General features: G+C 36.7%; 1 protein-coding gene across 1 annotated transcript; it reads right to left on the bottom strand.

The window, feature by feature from the left end:
• Nucleotides 1–870: 870 nt before the first annotated feature.
• On the bottom strand, nucleotides 871–21,464 carry LOC103711272 (uncharacterized). The gene is made up of 5 exons (XM_008797359.6): nucleotides 21,213–21,464; nucleotides 5,888–6,087; nucleotides 4,198–4,299; nucleotides 3,105–3,156; nucleotides 871–3,007 (listed from the first exon to the last, which is right to left on the bottom strand). Exons 1-5 carry the CDS (start codon nucleotides 21,301–21,303, stop codon nucleotides 2,895–2,897), a joined length of 558 nt encoding a protein of 185 aa, XP_008795581.3. The 5' UTR covers nucleotides 21,304–21,464; the 3' UTR covers nucleotides 871–2,894.
• Nucleotides 21,465–23,840: the final 2,376 nt, after the last annotated feature.

Below are 23,840 nucleotides of genomic sequence, written 5' to 3'. Positions count from 1 at the left end.
TGGGATTATAGTGAATTCCCAAGTGAGGCTTGGGGAGTGGACGTAGGAGCAAGGGTTAGCTCCGAACCACTATAAATTTGTTTGTGTTCGTGATTGCTTTATTGTCTCTTACTTTCCCTTCATCCACTGCATATAGCATCTAATTAATCTACTCGGAAAAAGATTTAATTAGTTACTCACAAAGCGTTTAATTGCAACAATTATTTAAAAACCCAATTCATCCCCCCTCTTGGGTTGTCTATCTGGGCAACAAATATATTTTTTTAAAAAAAATTAAAGCCTTAATCAATGTCTCCCAAGTAGGAGAATGTTAGAATTTCTCATAAAAGTGGGCTTCCATTGATTATAAATTAATTTTAATTTGATTTGTTACATAAGATGGGCTAGGTTGTCATCTAAATAAATATTAAAAAGCTCATAATTAATTTATGATCATATAGTTAATTTGGACTCTATTGTCTTAGTCTTGTGGTGTAGTGAGTATTGGTGTAGGTTTGATTTAGTTAATAGGCTCTATAATGGGTGGACCCATTAATATTACTAATTGGGTTGAGTCTCCACTCCACTCCTATATATATATATATATATATATATATATATATATATATATATATATATATATATATATATATATATATATATATATATATATATCTGCCACCTATCCCACCGAGTAGACATGCATAAAGCACGAGAAGGAGAGGAAGATCCATCCCATCTCTGCTGTAGCGATCAACAATGGTTGCATAGGGCCATCAAGGTATGCTTCAATCTTTTTCGAGTAGATTCATGGTTTGTTTATTTTGTGTTCTAATCTCCTGCATGTAGTGCATGAAATTGCAACACTATATTCATAAAGACCAGATTATAAACTCACGAAGCACCATCATAAACTTGACATGCAAACTGTGTTCAATCTGAAGCAATCTTATTTGTAATTCATTCTTTTATACTGCTCTATACTTTTTATTCTATCCAACCAAGGGACCTGGGCATGCGTGCTGACCCTGCCTTCCCTCTGCCCACCCGAATGCACTGACTCCATGGATCCCACAGTCCGGAAACAATCTTCTTCTCAAGTAGCCTCATTCTTCTTCTTCTTCCTGTATCCAATGGCTTACGCTCAGGGAAGCCCCAACCCTTGTGTTAAAGCATTTGGCGCCAACCAATTCGACCAAAATGACCCAAAGGAGTGCGTAGCCAAGAGCTCTTTTTCCAACTGGTGGTTCTTTTAGATGCGTGGAGGCATTGTTGCTGCGTCGGAGATCTTAAGCTATATCCCAGACAAAGCCAGCAGAAGAGGAGAATCCGTCTACGACGGTGAGTAACCTCGTGCCCCGTAGCCAGAAATAAAAATCTTCTTCCATTACCATGCTTCAACGATTGGGATTGGGCTGGTCCCTTGATTTCGATGGTAGTAGCAGCTCCGCTGGAGATAAAAGAGGCTCAAAACTGCCAGAGATTATGGCCTGGTTGATCAGCCAGAGGCAAAATTGTGGTGATTGGATCAGTACGCTCTTTTTGGCAGGTGTGTTCATGGCGGATGGCCAGCAATAATTTTTCCACGATCAGGTGCCAGAAGCATTGAGGAGCCTCGGGCTTAGCTTTTTTTTGTATCCATCATTGACAAAGTAACCAGCAAGAGTGGAGAGAGTTGGGTCAACAATCTCAGTTGCAATCATCTTGACTACTTCTAGGGATAGCAACCGATCGGATATGGATCAAGTAGACCATACCCATCTTATAATTGCCGTAGGACAAAACGGAACATATTGAGTTAGCCAGACGGGTTGGGTGGAGAAGATTGGATAAAGCTACAAATTTTCCCCTACAAGTCAAATAAAACCTACCCCATTAGTGAGTCAGCTTAGGAACCCAATGGGGCGGTGTAAATTGCCACCTCTATTTACTTTTATTGGCTTCTTGCCCTGCGTGGTGCCTTGGAACTGTTTACAAATCCATAGTTTGCACAGGATTATGTCTACAGGAGAAAAAGGAAGCAGTACATTTTTGTAATATGACCTAACATCTCTGTTATTGCTTGTAAAATCTCTTTTTTGCTTGGCCATGGGACCAAGGTTTTAACAAAAAAAAAAAATTCAGATTCAGAAGTTGATACTGGAGCTTTATACGCTTGGTGCGCATAGCAACAATCCTACAACAGTCAACAATTGGTTCTCTCTATACACACCCTCTTAACCCTGTAACTTATCAAACTTCTTTCTCCAAAGTTTTTGCCCATCATTCTAAATTATAAAGAACAAGCATGATAGTATTCACAGTAAATGGCTGCAGATCTTTGAGTTGGGAGGTAGTTTTTTTATAATCACAGATCACATACATAGAATATGCCATCGGATTTTTTTTCCTCTCTCAAGATAACAGTCAACAGGTAAATTCATTTGAAGAGTGAGATTTCTTTGATGGTACTTCCTGTCTAGTGTTCCCAATAGCTGTTTCTTTTGCAAAATGAAGTAATATATAACAAATTGGCATTTGTAAAGAATTCTTCATGCACGCCAGTGATTTGCTACAGGCGTACAGAAACGTGACTTTTCTAACATCAAAAAAGCATGTGTTTTGAGCTACCATTGCAATCACCATAAATGCCAGCACAAAACATATGCTCTTTTGATTTTTGAGAACTCATGTTTCTATACTCCTGTAGCAAATAAAATTAGCATGCATGAAAAACCCCTTACAAATAACAATTTGGTGTATGTTTCTTTGTACTGCAAAACAGATTGTTATTGGAAACACTAGAAAAGAAGCACCACCAAAGAAATAACACTCTTCAAATGAATTCAACTATTGACTATTATTTTGCGAGATTTACTAGAAAAATAAGTTCTACACGATGCACACAATGTTTAGACCACGAACAACCATTCAATTCAAGGGCTTCCATGCCGATAAACAAGTACAGATCGATATATAGCAGCCAGATGGAGAAAAACAATCAGCAGGAACAAAAAATCATCCAACAAACCCACTATCCCCAATACTCCTGTATAAAAAGCATACACAGATGATATTAAAAATACAATAGATGATATCATCAAATACAAGAAAGTGTGATGAGAATCAATTGAATGTTGCATTACCTTCTGGAAGAATGTCCACTGGGCTCAAGACATAGATCGCACTAAGTGCCATCTACAATTTATATATCAGTTCATTAGCCATAAAAAAGAAAATTAAAAAACAGTAATCACACCTTGAAACCCAAGCATTGGCCCAAAGATTAAAGAAAATCTAAATTGATAGATGTAGATCCACACAAACAAAACAAAATTGCTGTCATTTGAGGGCTATGCATCCATTTCAAATAGTGTCAGGGGGGAAATAAGGTTTACAATAATGACAGGAGCGAACATCAGCACATGATTGGAAAGGATGGTTGACACGAGTGAGAGAAAAAGAGAGAGGGGGGGGGGGGGGGGGGTGTTGTTGAGTTTTTAAGGTTCCAAACTCCTAGAATACTAATTAAGCTCTGTTTTAGTGTGTGTCAATGTATGGGTGTTGGTACAGACTTACACTTGTTTATGTACCAAAAAGAATATACTCAGTTTTGATGAGAAACTATCAACTCTAAAATCAAACTGGGAAATCTAGCTTCCAGTGCTAGTTTTCTATGCAAGAACATGCACGTTTAGATAAACCCTAGTTAGAACAAACAAATACCAGCAATGCTAAAACTAATATTTACCCTAAATGATGTAGCCTGAATCAATGTTACTGGTTCTGTCACCTCCATCCAGAAAGATGAATGCCCGTATCCTATGTTACACTGATTTGACATGTCAGACTCTTGGAAGCTCCCAGCACAAAGTTAGATATATTTTTAATTAAAAAAATGTAGATAACAAAGATCACCTTTCTGATGCATGATAAAAAATGCTCAAAGAAATCAATTGATTTTCTTTATGCTGAAAGTTTTTATTTTCTAACAAATACCATTTTGTATTCAATTAAATCATAAGAATGTACAACCAGTTCCTGAATTCTGTTTTTTTTTTTTTCTGTTCTTGTCAAGTCAAAATCTAACTCTGGTCAGAATTCAACTCTCACGCTTATGTCCTAAAAAAACATATACATCTCTAAATTAAACAAATGCAAGTACAAGGAAAGATATAAGGCAATTTCGCATTGCATCACTTAAAATATCCAGTGGAATTATCCTTTAAATGAACTTACTGCAAACATCATCCGTGCCCTGATGACTAGAGGAAGAGACCTTTGAGGGTCCATCAGTTCTCTTGACAACCTCCGAATGAAAAATGGAAGATCCCGCAACCTCTGAGGAAAATTTAAGAAATGTGATGTCAGAATCAGAACTTTGAAACTCAGATATGAAGACGGTTTTGAAGAATCATGCAACTAGGATCTAACTGGAGACTTATTAGTTAAATTCAAAAAAGCAATGAAGCCAACAATATGTAGCATTCGATTCAACTTTAAAAGAACAACTAAAGAAATAGAGATAATGATGACGATGATAATGATGACCATTGAAAACACAACTATAAGAAACAGAAATGTCAGAATCAGAACTTTAAAACTCAGATACGAACATGGGGCTGAAGAGACGTGCAACTAGGATCTAACAGGAGATTTATTAGTTAAATCCAAAGGAACAATGAAGCAAAAAATATGTACCATTCCATGGAACTTTAAGAAGAGAAGTAAAGAAACAGAAATATTGTTGATGATAAAGACGATGACCATTCAATTGAACTTTAAAAAACAAAACTAAAGAAACAGAAATGTATCTTCCATTTAATGGAAATTTTAGTTATATAGCAAATACTTGCATTTAATGGAAGAGATATGATTTATCATCTATCAATTATTAAGCATTTGCTACTGATGTCGTAAATAATTTTCAATAAAAAATATGGGAATCGTCCTAGTGACTTGTTTTAAAAGGTGGCGCGATAGGGGATAAAAATTTGGCAACAAAAAAGGAGCCCAAATCTAAAGGAAAAGAGTTGTCCTTTTATGATTCAAGAATTGATGGCCTTCAATAGAAATTAATAAAGAAAAATTATAAATAAAACCATGTATAGTTGCTCAACACTTAATGCTTATTATTTAAGAAAAACAGGAGCAAATGGTCCAATAAAAATGAGAAGCATACTAGTTTGTTCCCTGACGCTTTCCTCACAAAAAGCCATTCTGCATATGTTAGAATTATCAGAAGCATTTCCTTTTACCCATGAAGAATATACTTATGGTTGAAGTCAATCTTGTAAAACTCTAAAAGCCCTTTTTATGCAGCAGAATACACTGTGATATCGACATAGAAGCAAAAATCAGATTCAGACATTTATCCAAGCATCTGAATCTCCAAAAGGAAAAAAAAAAATATAGGGACAAGCCAGAAACTAACAAGCTTATCTAAATTGTGTATTTATATATTTAAAATATTGCAATATATTTTAAAGATATTATTAGTTAAGGTCTTTCGATCTACATGTTTCCCATTCGAACTTCCAGATTAGCCTAACAATATTAACAAATATGATATTGCTTTTACGAGAAAGAAGAAATATGATATTTTCAGTCATTTTAGTACATATGTCCTTGACCAATATCTAAGAGAACAAAAGTTCACATCTAAAGTCATTATTGGAAGAGTGCAACTCTCCAACGATCTTTAATAACTGGAACTGAAGAATTTGATTAGCATCCAAGTGCCTGACACATATCCGACCTAGATACATGTCTAACATAAACCCTTGGAGCTAGATGCTAGTGTCCAGAAAACATAAGTAGAATATAAACGAACATATGGCAAGGGTCTCTCATTCAATCCAAATAAGAAAAGTCATAGACACTTAAATCTGATGGCCTTGATAGAAGTTGGTATGTACAGGAAATGTACCTGAATGAGGCTGTTTGGAGCTCCACCAAACAGACGATTGTACTTCCTTACGTTTTCCAGAACTTGACTAGCTTCCAGATCATGGCGTTGACTTATTGCAGCATCAGTAGGTACCAGCAAAGTTATCGAACGCCGACATATGGGGCATTTGCATGGTTGAAGGGCAGAACCATGATGCCACACTCGTAATATACAACGTCCTGAAAATATAATTAATATACGACAAATTGATGAATGAACATTTGCAGGAAGTGGCGAAACCTGCCAAGTTTGTAGTCAAAAATAACACATCATACTGCCAAGAAAATAGGGCCATACCAATCATAATCATAAAAGGAATGGCTGAGATTACATTGCCATCATAATAATTGACATTAGATGGAAGATGATGATAATGCAACTCTATATAACCACAATCCATAAGCCTTCTAGCAACAAAACTAACGCCACTCCAAATATGAAAAATGTGTGGAGATCAGGTTCTATTTAATTAACATAGGGACAGCATTAAGAGGTATTTTAATCATACTTGTAAAAGTAGGATGGTTAAGATATTGAAACAAACATATTGTGCTCACATACATTCAAAAACCAGAAAATAACATCCTTAAGATTTTTGTTACCTGCAACAAACAAATCGATGCATGGTAAGCCAGCATTTACATCACACCCTTATCACCTAAAGCAACTCACTAGGCTAAGCTTCTGACACTGGAGAATGTAGAGGTATAATTACCATGCCATCACTAAGACGTCTGTTTCACGAATAACCAGAAATAAACCTGAGGAAAACTTCCTTTAACCAACCTTTTTATCCAGCCAAACAACTTTTTTGGCATTCCCATAAAGCAGAAATTGAAAGGGTAATTTTAGATTTCAGAGTAGCTGAAAGCGCTTTTTAGGTACTTAACCTGGTTAAAGTATTTGGCCATTTTAGCTGAACAGACTTTCTTGATTAATGAAAAAAAGGTAGCTTCAGTTATTTGTTTAGTCAAACATCCCAGATAAACAAATGTGGGGGGAACCAAATATTGGCTCAACTCTTCTAAAGCACAGGGTCAAAATACTTAAAAAGAGAAGCAGCACCTTCTTATCCAGACAAACTCACAATTGAATTACTACAAACATTTCTCCAAGATAAGTTGGACAGTGATGGCCCTTGAGATCTTTAAAGACTTATAGCTGGGAGCCAGACTACTTTAGCAACCATTATAGAAGGCCAATATGGAGCAACCATTAGTAGGCTACTACTTAAACTCCATAAAAACAGTGAGGCACAACAAAACCAAAGCCTACTGGACGAATCTGTCTAGAGAGGGAGGGAAGGGCCATGATTCCATGCCTTTCACTCACGCTCTCTATCTCATATGGGGAACCTGTTGAGATGGTTTAATGGGAGGAAAGATAATTGGAAATGGCTAAGCACATTCTTCCTAAGAGAAATAGGTGTGACCAACATAACTTTACTAAAGTAACTTTCTCCCAAAAAAAAATTTAAGGAAAACGAAAAGGGCAAAACTTTGTCAGTATTCCCATATAGCATGCTACCACTTGGGAAAGTGTTTGTAAGTATCAAAGAATTATGCTCATGTATGCAAGGGCTCCAAATGATCAGACTTAGCTGCACAAAAATTCACCCCGTCATTGAGTAGATCAACTGCATGCTAGAGCTTCTAAAGATTATAATCATTTCCAAGAGCTCAAATGCTGGAATGCTAGACTACACAAATATAGGTGCTGGACATCTTAAATTTCCATGATTTTGGCCATGGTCTGCCGAACCAGGCGGTTTGGTCCGTACCGAGCCAAACCAACTTGGAACCAAATCAATTCGGAAAATCGAAACTCACCCCCAAACTGCTTCGAAACGGACAGTTCGGGGCAAAACCAGTGCGAACAGGGTGATTCACACCAGTACCCCCCCCTGCCGGTTCGCACCGATTCCCCCCTCCTTTTTAACTAATGGGAAGCCTTCTCAGGACCTTTCTTCACCATTTTCTCAAATCCCCTCCGGCCAAAAACATGCTGATTTCGACGATTCAAGAAGGTTCCAACTCAAAACAACGTATGTTTCCCCTTCCCTGCCTCATCTCCTCCTTTTTTTCAACATGAAAAAAATACCAAGAAATTCCAAAATAAGGGAAGGACATGCCAAAATTTTCAATTTTGGCATTATTTCATGATATATTATAGATCTATAAATAATATACACAATCCCATTATAATCTTTAATTTTTGTTAGATATATAATTTTTTAAATTAAAAAAAATATTGTTAGATTAAAAAATTATAAAAAAAATAAAATTGAAAAAATAATCCTATGATTAGAAGATTGTTTAGGGGCATACAAGCTATCCTCAACCAAAATTTGGTGTCCATTTATTCAAATTTTGACGTGATCATGCACGTAGTGGTCGAGGCCTAAACTTAAAAAAAATGAAAAATAAGTAGCCTTTGATGCATGCTCACGGGCTTAGAAAGATATATATAGCATCCATGATAAAATCCTACATTAATCTAAGCTCAAATTAATTTTTTAAAATATTTATATTTAAAATTTATTTTTAATTTAAAAATAATTAAAAATATATAATCAATATAAAAATATGAAAAAATAGTACTGCATATTACAAAATTCAGAAGTATTTTCTGAATTAAAAATATATTTTCTAAATTTATAATATTTAAACATATTTTTAAAATTTAAAAAATATTAAAAATATATAATTCATCTAAAAAATATGAAAAAATAGTATTGTGTATTAGATAAGTCAAATATTTCAAAAGTAGAAAATATATTTTTTATTATAATAAAATTTTACTATTTTTAAATAATTAATAAACTAATGTGCTTGATAAACATGCACGAATAGAACTATCAAGAAAAAAGAACCCAAAGCATAACATTGGTTGGGATTATGGACAAATGCTCTCAAATCAACACCACTGGAGGTGCAACTGATACAACAATGAGTTCAAGGGAGAAGGAATAACCAGATTGAAATAGCATCTGCCTGGTGGTTATTCTAACGTATCTATATATCGAAAATGCTCATAAAAGATTCAATACCTGATGAAGAAGCACTTCGCTGATTTCAGAGCAGCGAAGGAGAGAGGGTTGTCAAGAAGAAGGCAGAGGTGGACCGCCAAGCGACAGTCATACCACTCTAGAGAGCCAAAAAAGGCGTTCGCTCCAGATGAAGAGACACAGATCTAAGCTGCCATTTAAGCGAGCTTGGATGATCAGTGGCAATAAGATGAGATAGCCAAACATAGGGCTCAATTTGGGCCCTCACACTACAAATCGAATTCTAGGGCAGATCCAAAGTTCAAGAAGACCTCAGTTAGAAAGGTCATCAGTAGAGGTGGTGGTCGTATTGCATCTATGCTAGAGACTTTTGGTAGCAAAAAAAGTCTTCTAGAAAGATTCCACCAGGAGCCAGCGTCTATGCTTTAAATCCTTATGCCTTTTCCACTAAAAATTTGAAGCAGTAGAGAGTTAATACCATGATAAAGAAGGATAAGAAGAAAGATATATAGCGAGCTATTGGATCCTAGTTCCGCTTCAGCCTTATTCCAACGAATACGGCAGACAACACGTACTATAGATCTACCATTTTCTCCATACGGGCTTTCGGTCCTAGTGTAGATCCTCCAGGACCAAAGAACATCTATGGTGAGCTTCTTGACAACAATAAGGATGAGCTAGAAAAGTGATTGCCTCATACCAGATCAAGTAGCCCACATATGGACTGACGATGATGTATGATAGTTAAACTAGTTCTATCAAGTAAAGAAGCTTGAACTTCTTGGGATACTCCGATACAAAGATTTTCTTTCAGAAGTCATTTCATGCTTCCGAACAGGTCCACAACACCATGTACATGCTCAGATTTATGGAGGAGGTGATTGATCAGATAAAACAGGAGAATGTCATACAAGTCGTCATTGATAATGGGCCACAATCGAGGAGATCTTGATGGAGCAATGGCCACATTTTCTAAACCTCATGTGCTGCACATTTTTTCGACCTTATATTGATAAACATTGCAAAGATTCGTAAGGTGCAACAAACAGTAGAGATAGCCTAAACCATCACCAGATATATTTATAACCATGCATGAGTTCTATCACTGATGAGCATGTATGCAGAGAGAGAGATCTTGAAACCAAGTGTGGCACAGTTTGTTACTAACTACATTGTACTTGATAGCCTTCTTGAGAGAAAAGGCGGTTTGTGTTAGATATTTATCAATACCAAGTGCCAGAAAAGCAAATTTGCGAGAGCCAGTACTGAGGGAAGCATTATGGAGGGCTTGATGACGAGGCAGACATTCTGATAGCGGACCGAAAAAATAGTGAAAGCTATCAAGTCATTGTGCGAAGCGCTTCAGACTGCCGACATGATAGACAGGGCAAAGAATCAGATCAGGAAGGCAGATTCGATGCATGCCCAAAACTACATCGATATCATTGAGCGACCGGGGGATTATCAGATGGGCAGAAACTTGCATGAAAATTAGACTACTGTACTTAAACAATTTTACTAAAATAATTACAAACTCTAGCTATAGTTTACTACCTGAACCCGAGATTCTAGTGCACCGTGAGTGGAACCGATATGGACGACAAACTTTTGGTCACCCTACGTAATATGATTTACAAGATGGCGCCTGATCCACAAGGTCGTGGCCTATATCTAGAAGAGATAAATTAACTTAAATGACATGCGTAAGTTAACTTGTGTCTTCAATAATTATATATTATAACACGATTCATTTTCATAGATAAAAATATTTAGGAAGGGCATTAACAGCTTTGGAGTCTCGGTAGTTGTCATAAGTAAGAAAAACATGAATCCAGATATATTACATATCAACGATAACTATTACATGATATTAGATAATCACTAATATGATACTATATTATATGTAATTTTATTCAATGTCTTTGCAGCTAAATGATAGATTTATTTTGGTTTATTCGCAAAAAATCTTAACCAACTAGCTATCTACATCCTCCCCTATATGGTCTCCTTGAGTGGTTATGAACACAATTAGTCCACCTTCCCCCTCATCCATAGCAAACAAAAAAATTATCTGACATAAAAATGCCTCAACGACCTTGTCTATGTTCACTACAATCTGAGGTTGAGGCCGAAATAAATTCAGAAGAAAATGGAGCAAAAGTACACGAATCCGATCCACAATACTTTTGTTGATGATATATGATCCTATGATCAGATAGCTTGTCGGCCAGCAACAGAAGTCGGAGCTTGATGAGTCAAGATCACCTCCACGACACTCTAGTTTAGCCAGCAAGTTTAAGATAGATGAAGGGCAATAGGCAGATCGCAATATTCCATGCATCCTTTCACCTAACCAGCCACAACCACAGCCACAGAGGTCACTAGGTAGCCGGTCATCGCATGACTCTTTATCGAAGATATTCTCCCAAAGATATAATCAAGAGTTGCTTAGACAAAGCCACCACGCTATCCTGTTGACTCAGTCAGGAGGGCAACATCCATCCAGCATAGCCAGGCAGAGGGGCATGAAGAAAAAAAGACAGCTACTTAGCGTAGCAAAAAAGGAAAGGAAAGGCAGTTGTAGCCCGATGGAGAGTGTGGAGTCGTTAGTTCACTCAGATTTAGAGATCAGAAAGAGCAGTGATGACAATACTGATGATCATGAATCTGGTGGCTAGAAAGGGAGTGAAAGACATGAGACCACCGTTTATACGACAGCCACAAGATGGTCTTCGATTCACAGGTGAGTTCCAATTTATGTATGCTACACATAATAGGGATCATAGTGTACGAGCTGATAGAGCTCGCGAGAATACGATTGTATATGGAAGACGGACTCCTCGAGGTGGTCCAGGAGGACACGATGCAACTGCAGATGACCTTGCATATAGATCAGAATCTATAAAAGTATCAAATTTTAAGTCGTATGTTAAATCCTATGACCCACAGCCACAGGCGGCCTATGACCCATACGATATGGATATGGATATGGTGCATTGAGGTATCCTCTTTTAATAGCTACTACCCTACATAGTCCAGAACATCCTACGAATCGAATTTTGCTGCCAACATATTCGGATGGGCCCTCCACAGCCATATTATTAGCCATAGAACATCTTTCAAAGCCAAAGCTTCGGTGAGAGATCCAAGACTGCTTATAACCTAGAGCGCAATCCTTATGGAATGAGCATAAAGGACTACAACGTCAATTGGTTAGAGAGGTGGGTTGATGTGCCTCCTGATTATGGTAATGATCCGAATATTTACAAGAGACATCGTCACTCGACAAAATTTTTGATATCGGTATGTACATCGTACTTTAAATATATGTAATTGATTGTATCTTTTATATTTTTGTATCGTACTAATTGATTTTAGGATATTTCATATTGCTTCTAGCATGCAAAGCATTTTAGAAATCATGGTCTGCCGAATCAAGCCGAACTGCCCGATTCGAGCAGTATTGAGCCAACCCAGTGCAAAATCGGATAGGTTTGCTTCTATTTTTCAGTTCTAGCCCCGAACCAGCCGGAACCGATACTGAACTGGCTGAAACAGGTCCCAAACTGACAGGCCGAAAAGGGTCTAAACCGACCAGAACTGGTATGAACCGGCCGGTTCCGTTCAAACTCGATGCGAACCGGCCGGTACGCACCGAGTCAACCCAATTTTGAATCGGGCTCCCTCTTTCAATTTGTTTAAGCCTCTATTTGATGTTGGGAAGGCCCAAGAAGGCCTTTCCAACAACAATTGAAAGTGGTAAAATTCTTGGGCCTTCCCAACATCTCACTAATCATTTTATAATTTTTATTATTTTAAAACGATAAGATGCATCATATAGGTTAAACCGAAATCACAAAAATATCAAAAAATATCAAAAAAACATCAAATTAGACTTAAAATCATTGAAAAGTTTAAAAAGAGTGATTACCAATTAAAAATTCTTGAAAACTCCAAAAAAAATTGGATGTGTCTGTTCTACCCAAAGTGACACCGTATGGTACCGAACCGTACCGGCTGCCAACCAGTACGGGTCCCAATACCGGTTCGGTGGATTTTGCTAGAAATAGAAATTACACTTAAAAGCATTCTAACCGGTATAGATCCCAATACTAGTTTGACGAATCTTAATTTAGACTACATTTAGTCCAACTTAAAGTCACTTTTCTTTTGCATCTAGCCAAACGATTTTACTGTTTGATAAATTCAGATTGATATAGAGGCATGTAACCTACCCTCACAAACCATAAAAGAGGAAAGTGCAGACCAAGCTAGGGAATATATAGAGAGAGGAAGCTGATGCTAGGACATAGATGAAATGAAGGAAAGGGTGGTCACAGGAACAAAGTTTTAGAAGTGAGATTCAATCATGACAGCCATGTGATGCAAAAGCCTTTCCTGTCTCGCCACTTTAAGCTTATCAGTGAATATATATTGCTACCCTATACTCCACTCCCTCTCAAAATCTTCAATGTCCTGCACATCTTCTAGCAAGAAATATGGTGAGAAATAAGGAAGAAGAAGCTCTGAATCCCCCAACACACTAACTAAAACTAAATAACAAAATTAAATATATTCTTCGAATCTTGAAATCATGTTTTACTAATAGAGGAACATGAGGGAGCCCAATATGAACCACTTATTTAATCTAACTCATCTTAAGCATGGGGAGAAGGAGCAAGAGAGACCCAGCTAATCCTAAGATAATCCTAGAGGTTGGACATCAAGATAGGTGTCCTACACAAACTAAAAACAACCTTGACATTGTTAATTAAACCAACAGAAATATATTTTGTGAAATATTAGACCTTTCCTTTTCCTTTGCCTTCTAGTTAACAACACTCTGACTAAATTGCCCCTTAATGCTATGTACCAAGTCAAAGTACAATTATGACAGATATCCAATATATAGCAGCTTTTAGGTACTAATACTTTTCCTTCTTAGGCCATCTAAGAGCAATACCTTTAATTAGCGTTTGCTATACCACCCAAACCATTCGGTTCGGGGTGTCCCAAGCCAAACCAAGAGGGAACTGAAACAATTTCTCCTTTCTATTCCGTACAAAGGCCCTGGCTCAATTAAGCCCCACCCCTTGACTCAATTACCTGGCTCAATCCCCTCCCCCAGCTCAATCCCCTCATCTGCATGACTTAAACCACCCATAAACTTGGTCCCCACTCATCTCCACTCCCCCACCTCGCGATTGAGAGAGAACCCCCCATCTTCCACTCATGGTTGGCGCCTCACAACCACTCGGAGCGCTCATCAGCCCCCTCCACCCATCGCTCGGCTCAATCCGCTGCTTGCCCTCCCCCCAGCATCACCGGTAACATCCCCCTGCTCTCCCTCCCTCCCTCCCTCTCACTAGGGTTAGGGTTAGGGTTTCCCTCCCCCTTCCTCTCCCTCCCCCCCTCCTTCTTCCTCTCACTCTCTCCCTCCTTCTCCCTCTCTCTCCTTCTCCCTCTCCCCCTCTCTCCAACCATCTTCGTTTCAGAACAAGGGAGAGTGGAACCAGGAAGAAGGTTTCAAGCTGTTTGTTTTTATTTTTAAATTTTAAATTGAAGTCAGCAAACCATATGCCAACTTCAATTCAAAATTTGAAAATAAAAGTGTTTTAGAATGACCGGAACAGCATGGCACTGATACCATACCACCAAGCAACCAATACGGATCCCAATATTAGTGGAGCCAACCTTACCTTTCATGCTTGTTGAACCTTATAGTTTTTGTGCCATGTACTTTGCTAAGACTTGCTTACAAAAGATATGCATAATCTTTCTGAAAATTTTAGAAAGAATGAATGCTTAATGCAAGCAACCAGTCTTCTTGATTAAATCTTGACTTTTCAAGACTAGCACTGTCCTTGCAAGCTACCTTTTCATGAAAGCCTTTCTTTCAGTTTTGCATTCCACAAGCAACAAGCCTCATCCCAAAAATTTGAGCTCATCTTTGCAATTTTTTTGATGCAGGACCAAATAGGGATGGCTTGCAATGCTTGAAATGACCAAGGGAATAGGTTTGATATAGTTTTAATTAAATTTGTCGCTAGCTGTCCAAGATCTGAACAAAAGACAGCAGGAAACTGATTCTCGATTCATGAGAGAATAAAAGGTAAGACAAATCTGTTTTAGGTTTTACGAGTTTAGGAAGAAGGATGGATCATTGATCTTAGGTAACTGGAGTTTAATAAAAGGTTCCACAGTTGTCTAACCATCCAAATACAGCAAGCTGAGAGTGTAGAACTAAATAGACAGCAGCATATCTGACAGTGGTCTTTTGGACTTCGGTAATGAATGGGCACCAACTGTAAATTTTGTTCTGCTACCCTAAAATACTAGTAAAGCAAGTAGGCCAATCATACCCTGATAAGGTCTGGCAGGACAAAAACGAGAACAGGATTTGAAGGTTCTAGGTTTCAGACCAAGCCTGACCTTCTATATGACAGGTTTAAATCAACACTAGTTTGACTTCCATCAGATATAGGCCAGGTTTGAGTTTTGCATGCTACATCTAGTGTCTAGTTAAGCCTCGGCTAGATTTTGTCATACCTAAAACTAAAAAGTACAAAAAATGGTTCCAGATCTGGGGCTCACCCACCCAAGAGGATATTATTCAAATCCGGGTCGAGATCAAGTCAAATATAGGTTTACTTCACTCACTTGCACCTCAATCTAAAACTGTCATTCGTAAATTCAAAATAGTATTCACTCCATAATTAAAAAAAGTATATTGTTAATTCGCGCCAAATACAAACAAAGAAAAATCAACAGTGACAAATGGAACAAGGTATGGACTATGAGTCAGCATATGATTCAGGCCCATTAGACTAGATATTTGTCCTACAATTACTACATTCAATGCTTACTATGTTCTCATACTGATTCTAATGACTTCATGTACCATGTAACATCAGTTCTTCCCTTAATGCCAACCTATAGTGATAATTTATCATATGCTGCCTTAAACCAAAGAAACATCACATCTGAATTAGCTCTATCATCTCCATATCTTATGATAGGCTCTCCTAATTTGGCTTTTCTAAACATGTATAGTGAAGTTCGTTGTTAAGCATGAAACCAACATCAAGTTCCCTTTTTTTTTTAGCATTTTCAACTCAGCTCTCGTAAGCATCCAATATGAACTTCCCTTGGCATCATACTGAATTTCTCTGCTGCTGCATATTGCTGGATCCTTAACAATAAAGGGGAAGGGGGGGGGGGGGATCAAAACTTCCTCTTCAGAAAATAATAGCTTATCGACCACCATTATCACATCTGATGCAGATACCCTAACCGTAATATCTCTACAACTAGACAACAGCACATTCCAAATTCTCATCCCTTTCTCTGATGCTTACTACGACTCAATAAGCATATGATGGAACAAGGTATGGACTACGAGTCGGGATATGGTTCAGGTTCACTAGACAAGATACTTGTCCTATAATTACTACCAAGGTAGGCTGAACCGGACTGAACTGTCTGATTCGGCCCGTACCAAGCAGACCTGGTAGAAAATCGGATCGATTCGCCCATTAAAAATGGTTCCAGCCCCGAACTTTTCCAAACTGACCAGAATCGGCCAGAAAAGGTCCGAACCGGCCGAAACTAGCCTGAAAACGGCCAGAACCGTTTGGAACGAACCAGTTTCGTTCGAACTCCGTGCGAACCGAAGGGTTCGCATCGAGTCGACCCAATTCGGAATCGGAACCCCTCCCTCTTCGCTTCTTTTGTTAAAAGAAGGTGTTAAGAAGGCCCCCCAACTCCTCTGCTTTGTTTAGGCTTAAGATGCCTAAAAGGCTTCCCTTTCCTCCTAATTTGCGAAATCACACTAATTCAGTGCAATTAAAGAAAAATTCAAGCTTGAATAAGGTGTGCTTTCTCTTTCCTATCTCATTCCCTCTATTTTTATTTTTATTTTTGAGCTTAAAAAATAGCTCAAAATTTGAAAAATAAGAAAAGATCATGCCAAAATTTTTGATTTGGGCTTGATTTTATTATATGTGGTAGATGTATGGATGATCTACACGATGACATAAAAAATTTTAATTTTTGAATTATATATTATTTTTAAAATTTAAAAATATGTTTTTGGATTGAAAATAAAAAATGTCTAAAATATAAAATTAAAAAAAAACTGTAAAATCAAAAGCATATTAGGGGCATGCAAGCTACTCTTTAGCAAAATTTGATGTCAATTTATTCAATCTTTGATGCGATCATGCGCAAGTAGCATAGGCCTAAATTTGAAAAAAAATTAAAAAATAAGTAACTTTTGATGCATACCCATGAGCCTAAAAAATATATGTAGCATCCATTATTGGGTTCTACATGGATCTGAGTTAAACTTAATTTTTAAAATATTTATTTTTAAAAAATAATTTTAAAATTAAAAAAATAAAAATATATAATTAATACCAAAAATATGAAAAATTATTAGTACATATTACATAATTCAGAAGTATTTTCTGAAGTAGAAAACATATTTTTTGAATATATGATATTTAAACATATTTTTAAATTTAAAAATTATTAAAATATATAAATAAAATATGAAAAATTAGTATTATGTATTAGATAAATCAAATATATTTTCTGAGGTAAAAAAATATCTTAATCGTAACAAAATTTTGCTATTTTTAAATAATTGATAAGCCAATGTACTTGATAAACCTACAGGAATTAAATCATCAAAAAAAAAAGAAGTCATAGCGTAATATTAGTTGGAATCATAGGCAAATGCTCTCGGATCGGCATTATTGAAAGTGCAACTGATGCAACACAGAGTTCAAGAGAGGAGGGGTAACCAGGTTAAAATAGCAGTTAGCTGGTGGTTACCCCGACGTATTTGTGCCGAAAATGCCCACAAAAGGATTGACAGCTAATGAAAAAACATTTTGTTGATTTCAAAGCAGCGAAGGAGAGGGTTTTCATGAAGGTGGAGGTGGACCGGCGAGTGCAGAGCCACCTTTCTATCACTTTAAGGAGACAAACGAGGTGTCTGCTCTAGATGACGAGACACAGATTCAGGCTACCATGCAGGTGAGTCAGAATGATCAATGGCAGCAAGATGAGGTGGCCAGGCAAAGAGCTTGATTGGGGCCCTCATACTACGAGTCAAACTCTAATTTTGCGAGCAACAGGGCAGACCTAGAATTCAGGAGGACCTTCTCAGTTAAAGAGGTCGTCGACAGGGGCGGTGACTGCATTGTATCTATGCTATAGGCTTTTAATAGCAAAAAAAAAGTCATCTAAGAGATTCCACTAGGAACAGTCATCCATGATTTAGATATGCATGCCTTCTCTAGCAGGAATTCGAAGCAGCAAAGGGTTGACATAATGCTGAAGAAGGATAAGAAGAAAAATATATGACGACCTATTGGATCCTGATTCCACTTCAGCCACATTCCAGCGAATATGGCAAATAATACGTACTATAGGTCTGTCATTTCCTCCATACAGGCTGCCGATCCCAGTATAGATCATTTAGGACCGAAGAACATTTATAGTGAGCTTCTTAACAATAATGAGCTAAAAAAGTGGATTACCTCATAAAAGAGTAAGTAGCCCACATATGGACTGACGGTGATGTGTGATGGTTAGACCGATCCTACCAAGCGGAACATTATCAACTTCTTGACATATTGTGATACAAAGACTACAAAACTACAACGTTGCTTGGTTAGAGAGGTAGGCTAATGTACCTTCTGACTATGCTAATAATCCGAATATCTACGAGAAGCATCGCCACTCGACGAGATTTTAGATACTAGAATATATGTTATACTTTAAATATATCTAATTGATTATATTATTTCATATTTTTTTACCTCACTACTTAATTTGAGAATATTTTATATTACTTCTTGTAGCGTGCAACAACTCATTAATCATATTATATTTTGTATCATTTTAAAACAACAAGATGCATCATTTAAGTTAAGCCGAAATTATAGAAACATAAAAAAAAATCAAAAAAAACATAAAATTAGACTTAAAATCATTGAAAAAATTGAAAAAGATTGATTACCAATTAATTGAACTTGAAAAACTCAAAAAAAATACCGTATTGGTATGGTACTGAACCAGTGTCGTACCGACCCATTCACTGACCGGTACGGATCCCGGTACCAGTTCGGCTAACTTTGATTACTACATTCAATGCTTACTATTCTTTCATACAGATTCTAGTGACTTCATGTACCATGTAACATCAGTTCTTCCCTTAATGCCAACCTATAGTGATAATTTATCATATGTTGCCTTAAACCAAAGAAATATCACATCTGAATGAGCTCTATCATCTCCATATCTTATGATAGGCTCTCCTAATTTGGCTTTTCTAAACATGTATAGTGAAGTTAGTTGTTAAGCATGAAATCGACATCAAGTTCCCTAATTCTTTTGCATTATCAACTCATCACTTGTAAGCATCCCATATGAACTTCCCTTGGCATCATATTGAAGTTCTCTGTGATGAAGTTCTCTGCTGCTGCATAGTGCCGGATCCTAAACAATATAAAGGGGGAAAAGATCAAAACTTCCTCTTCAGTAAATATTAGCTTATCGACCACCGTTATCACATCTGATGCAGGTACCCTAACTGTAATATCTCTGCAACTAGACAACAGCACATTCGAGTCAAATTCTCATCCTTTTTCTAATGCTTACTACGAGTCAATAAGCATATGATGGAACAAGGTATGGACTATAAGTTGGCATATGATTCAGGTCCCCTAGACTAGATACTTGTCCTACAATTACTCCATCTAATGCATACATTTTCTCATATAGATTTTCATGACTTCATGTGCCATGTAACATTAGTTATTCCCTTAATGCCAACCTATAGTGATAATTTAACATATGCTGCCTTTAACTAAAAAAAATAACACAACTGAATTAGCTCTATCATCTCCGTATCTTATGATAGGCTCTCCTAATTTGGCTTTTCTGTTAGTTGTTAAGCATGGAATCAACATCAAGTTCCCTAATTTTTTTGCATTTCCAACTCATTGCTTGTAAGCATCCAATATGAACTTCCTTGGCATCATACTGAAGTTTTCTGTGATGAAGTTCTCTGCTGCTGCATATTGCTGGATCCTAAACAATATAAAGGGGGAAAAAATCAAAACTTCCTCTTCAGCAAATATTAGCTTATTGACCCCCGTTATCACATTTTATGCAAGTACCGTAACTTTAATATCTCTGCAACTAGACAACAGCACATTTGAGTCAAATTCTCATCCTTTTTTCTCCTGCTTACTACAAGTCAATAAGCATATGATGGAACAAGGTATGGACTATGAGTCAGCATATGATTCAGCCCATTAGACTAGATATTTGTCCTACAATTACTACATTCAATGCTTACTATGTTCTCATACTGATTCTAATGACTTCATGTACCATGTAACATCAATTCTTCCCTTAATGCCAACCTATAGTGATAATTTATCATATGCTGCCTTAAACCAAAGAGACATCACATCTGAATTAGCTCTATCATCTCCATATCTTATGATAGGCTCTCCTAATTTGGCTTTTCTAAACATGTATGGTGAAGTTCGTTGTTAAGCATAAAACCAACATCAAGTTCCCTATTTTTTGCGTATTTTCAACTCATCACTTGTAAGCATTCAATATGAATTGGCATCAAATTGAAGTTCACTGCTGCGGCATATTGTTGGATCCTAAACATTATAAAGGGAGGAAAAAAATCAAAACTTCCTCTTCAGCAAATATTATCTTATTGACCACCGTTATCGCATTTGATGCAGGAACCCTAACTGTAATATCTATGCAACTGGACAACAGCACATTCGAGTCAAATTCTCCTCCCTTGTTCTTTTATTTCCCTCAACGACGGAATCAACACATAAAAATAGTACACGTATTCCTCAAAAAGAAAAATCAAATTATTAACCCATTACAAGGCAGCCTCGATTATTCCGGTCGAGATTCAGTTTCTGTCACCAAACAAAACAATTTGCGACGAAGAATTACCTCGACAAACGCACTGAAATTGGTGCAAACATCAAAATAAAACTGAAAAATTCCGGATGACGATCGATGCAATTAACAAAATTAGATCAGGATCCAACGGCACATGCATAACATCTGACCTAAAACCAGGAATTTTAAAGGAGAAAATAGAAGCCAACAAGGCATGCTTGAATGTTGATTTTTTTCGAAGAACAAAAAACGAGATTTTTATTATTTTATCCGCAGAGGTAGGAAGCGGGATCTTGAGAAATCCGAGAGAGGGGGGGAGATAAAGCGAAAACGGCGTCTCACCGCAGAACCAATGGGAGCAATTGGCCTGACAGGGGAGGGTGAAATCATCATGGCAAACCGAGCAGCAATCGTTCTCCGGCGGCGAAGCCATCTCTCGTTCTTTCTCCCCCTCCTGGTGGATAATTATATCAAGAAATTTTCCAGGACTGTACGGCGAGGATCCCGATTCCCGAGTCGAAGCTAAAACCAGATACCAAACGTGTTAGCATACGGCCTTTTGGATACCACCGTCTTTGCAAATAGCGGTGGGTGACCGGGTATATAGGCCGGTCTGTTGGAAATCCCATACAATCTACGGACCGAGAGCCACTCCAGCGTGGACTCATCAGGGTACTTATAATTATATTAAAATAAATTTAGACACTTAGTCTAATAAAAATGTCAACTTAAATGAGACATATGTAAAAATCCATACAAACACACCTTAATCTCAATCATTCACTAAAAAATTATTTATAGAAGAAATCTTGAATATTTATACTAACTTGTTACATATAGCCGATTTAGAATAAATAAAAAAAAATTAAAAGTCAAGCATATCTGGTTGTTTTGAAAATGGGTATGTGAAGCCATCTTTCTTTGTATTCATGTATGTACATATATCATAGCTTCTCTCTAGAGCACCAAGGGTGCGGAGATTTAATTCCATGAGCTTTAGGTTGACCTACTTAGGGTTCAGTTCATGTTTTGTCTTTTATATGAAAGAATGATTGATTTTTTTTCGCGACGTTACGTCTTACACGGATTAGCACTCCAACCTCTTCTTTCCATCTATCTACATAGATCTCAAAACAGTTGTTGCACAATCTAATAATTGATCTTGTGAAAAAAAGTGAATTATTCTTCCGCATGAAAGATACTAAGTGAGGTAGTGTAGAAAAGTAAAGCATCTTCACAAAAACATAATAATAATAAAAATAAAAAGTAAGTTGTTTGTTTGGAAAGGGATTTATATATATATATATATAGTAGAATGGGTAAAAAGACAAGAATTCTACTGATGACCCATACTAGCTTTCATAACTGAAATCAAGGTTGGCTGAACCAGACCAAACCATCCAGATCGGCCCATACCGAGCCAAGCTAATGGGGGACCGAGTTGGTTTGGCTATTAAAATCAGGTTCGGTTCCGAACCAACCGAAAAGGGCCAAAACAAGACTGAACCGACTGGAACTAGACTAAACCAATTGATTCCATTCGAACTTGTATGGACCATCCGGTTCACATCCAGTCGGGCCGGTTCAGATACAACCCCCCTCCTCCTTTCCTTCTTTTGTTATAAGAAGATGTTGGGAAGGCCCGAAAAATTTCTCAAGCCTTCCCAACATTTAATTCTTTTCTTTAAACATCTCCTCTTCCCCCTAGTAAAAATCACATCGATTCAGCACGATTGAAATAAGATCCAAGCCTAAATAAAGTGTACTTTCTCTCTTATCTCATTCTCTTTTTTTAAAAAAAAAATAGCTCAATTTGCAAAATAAGAAAAGATCATACCAAAATTTTTAGTTTTGGTTTGATTTTATGATATGATGTTGACAAAAAAAATTAATTTTTGGATTATATATATATTTAAAAATTAAAAAATTTTATTTTCAAATTAAAAAAAATAAAAAATAAAATTTAAAATTTTAATAAATATAAAATCAGAAGCATATTTAGAAGCATGCAAGCTGCTCTCCAGCAAAATTTGGTATCCATTTATTTTAGATTTTGAGTCGTATACTATATTCTATTACTCGCAGCCACGAACAATATAGACCTATATAGATACGGATATGGATAGTGTGCATCTAAGCATCTTCCAATGGCTACTAACCTACACGGCCCTTTGAAAATGAGCAACAAATAAAAAAAAGTCTTGAGGAATCAGAGAATCTTTGATTCCCACATCCTAATTTTCCCAGATAAGATAAATCACCTCCCAAATGGTTTAGATTATCTCTAAAAATCAGAATAATTAGATGTGCAAGGTCACCCAATCCGTCCAACTTCCCATCTTCTTTTCTTTTAATAGATCAACTCCATTACATAAGTTGATTCTAGACTTTTATTCTATATCATGACATAAGTAAGCAATTCTTAATTATATCAAACTAATAGCTCATTAATTGATCTTTGTAGTTCTCTCTATATCAATTTGATCCTTTATCCATACAATAGATAGACCATACCTATTTCTTCTCATTTTGGCCCTAGTGAAGTTTTTTTCCTTGTTATAGTTGATCAAAGCTATTGCTTTGAACGGTGCATATATAGAAAGCCCTTTTTTTCTAGTATTTACTAGTTGATTTGATTTTTTTTTTCTTTCCATGGTGGAGATAGTCACACGTAATAATATTTTATTAAAAGCTTTATATTAAAAAATATATTTTATTCTAGTGCTTGTAAATAATATTTTGAAGTCTTTGTATGCTCTCTATTGCTTGTGTGTATAAAGCGCATGTTGTAGAATAATAACCTTGATCATAGGGATCAATTTTAAGTCATATAGCTTCATAAGAATTCATTAAAGCTTCCGTATAATTTGCTTTGGATTGAGCCAACATTTGTTACAGTTGTTCATTCTACTCAAAAAATCTCAGTTCTAAAATTGTATGCATGATTTTCATCTCATGCGGCAATAATGT

The sequence above is a fragment of the Phoenix dactylifera genome, chromosome 11 (genome assembly GCF_051530095.1).
Source record: "Phoenix dactylifera cultivar Ajwa chromosome 11, Ajwa_hap1_PhDact_Kaust_v1.1, whole genome shotgun sequence".
NCBI classification, from domain to species: domain Eukaryota; kingdom Viridiplantae; phylum Streptophyta; class Magnoliopsida; order Arecales; family Arecaceae; genus Phoenix; species Phoenix dactylifera.
Note: the sequence above shows the minus strand (reverse complement) of the source record. Positions and strands in the feature narration are given on the sequence as shown.

What these genes read in the sequence shown, in the direction of transcription:
- LOC103711272 (XM_008797359.6), bottom strand. Translation starts at nt 21,303, where the DNA reads ATGGCTTCGCCGCCGGAGAACGATTGCTGCTCGGTTTGCCATGATGAT. An exon ending in CTCCAAACAGCCTCATTCAG is followed by an intron (nt 4,300 to 5,887) that starts GTACATTTCCTG and finishes AATTTTCCTCAG; the next exon opens with AGGTTGCGGGATCTTCCATT. An exon ending in GGGCACGGATGATGTTTGCA is followed by an intron (nt 3,157 to 4,197) that starts GTAAGTTCATTT and finishes TATAAATTGTAG; the next exon opens with ATGGCACTTAGTGCGATCTA.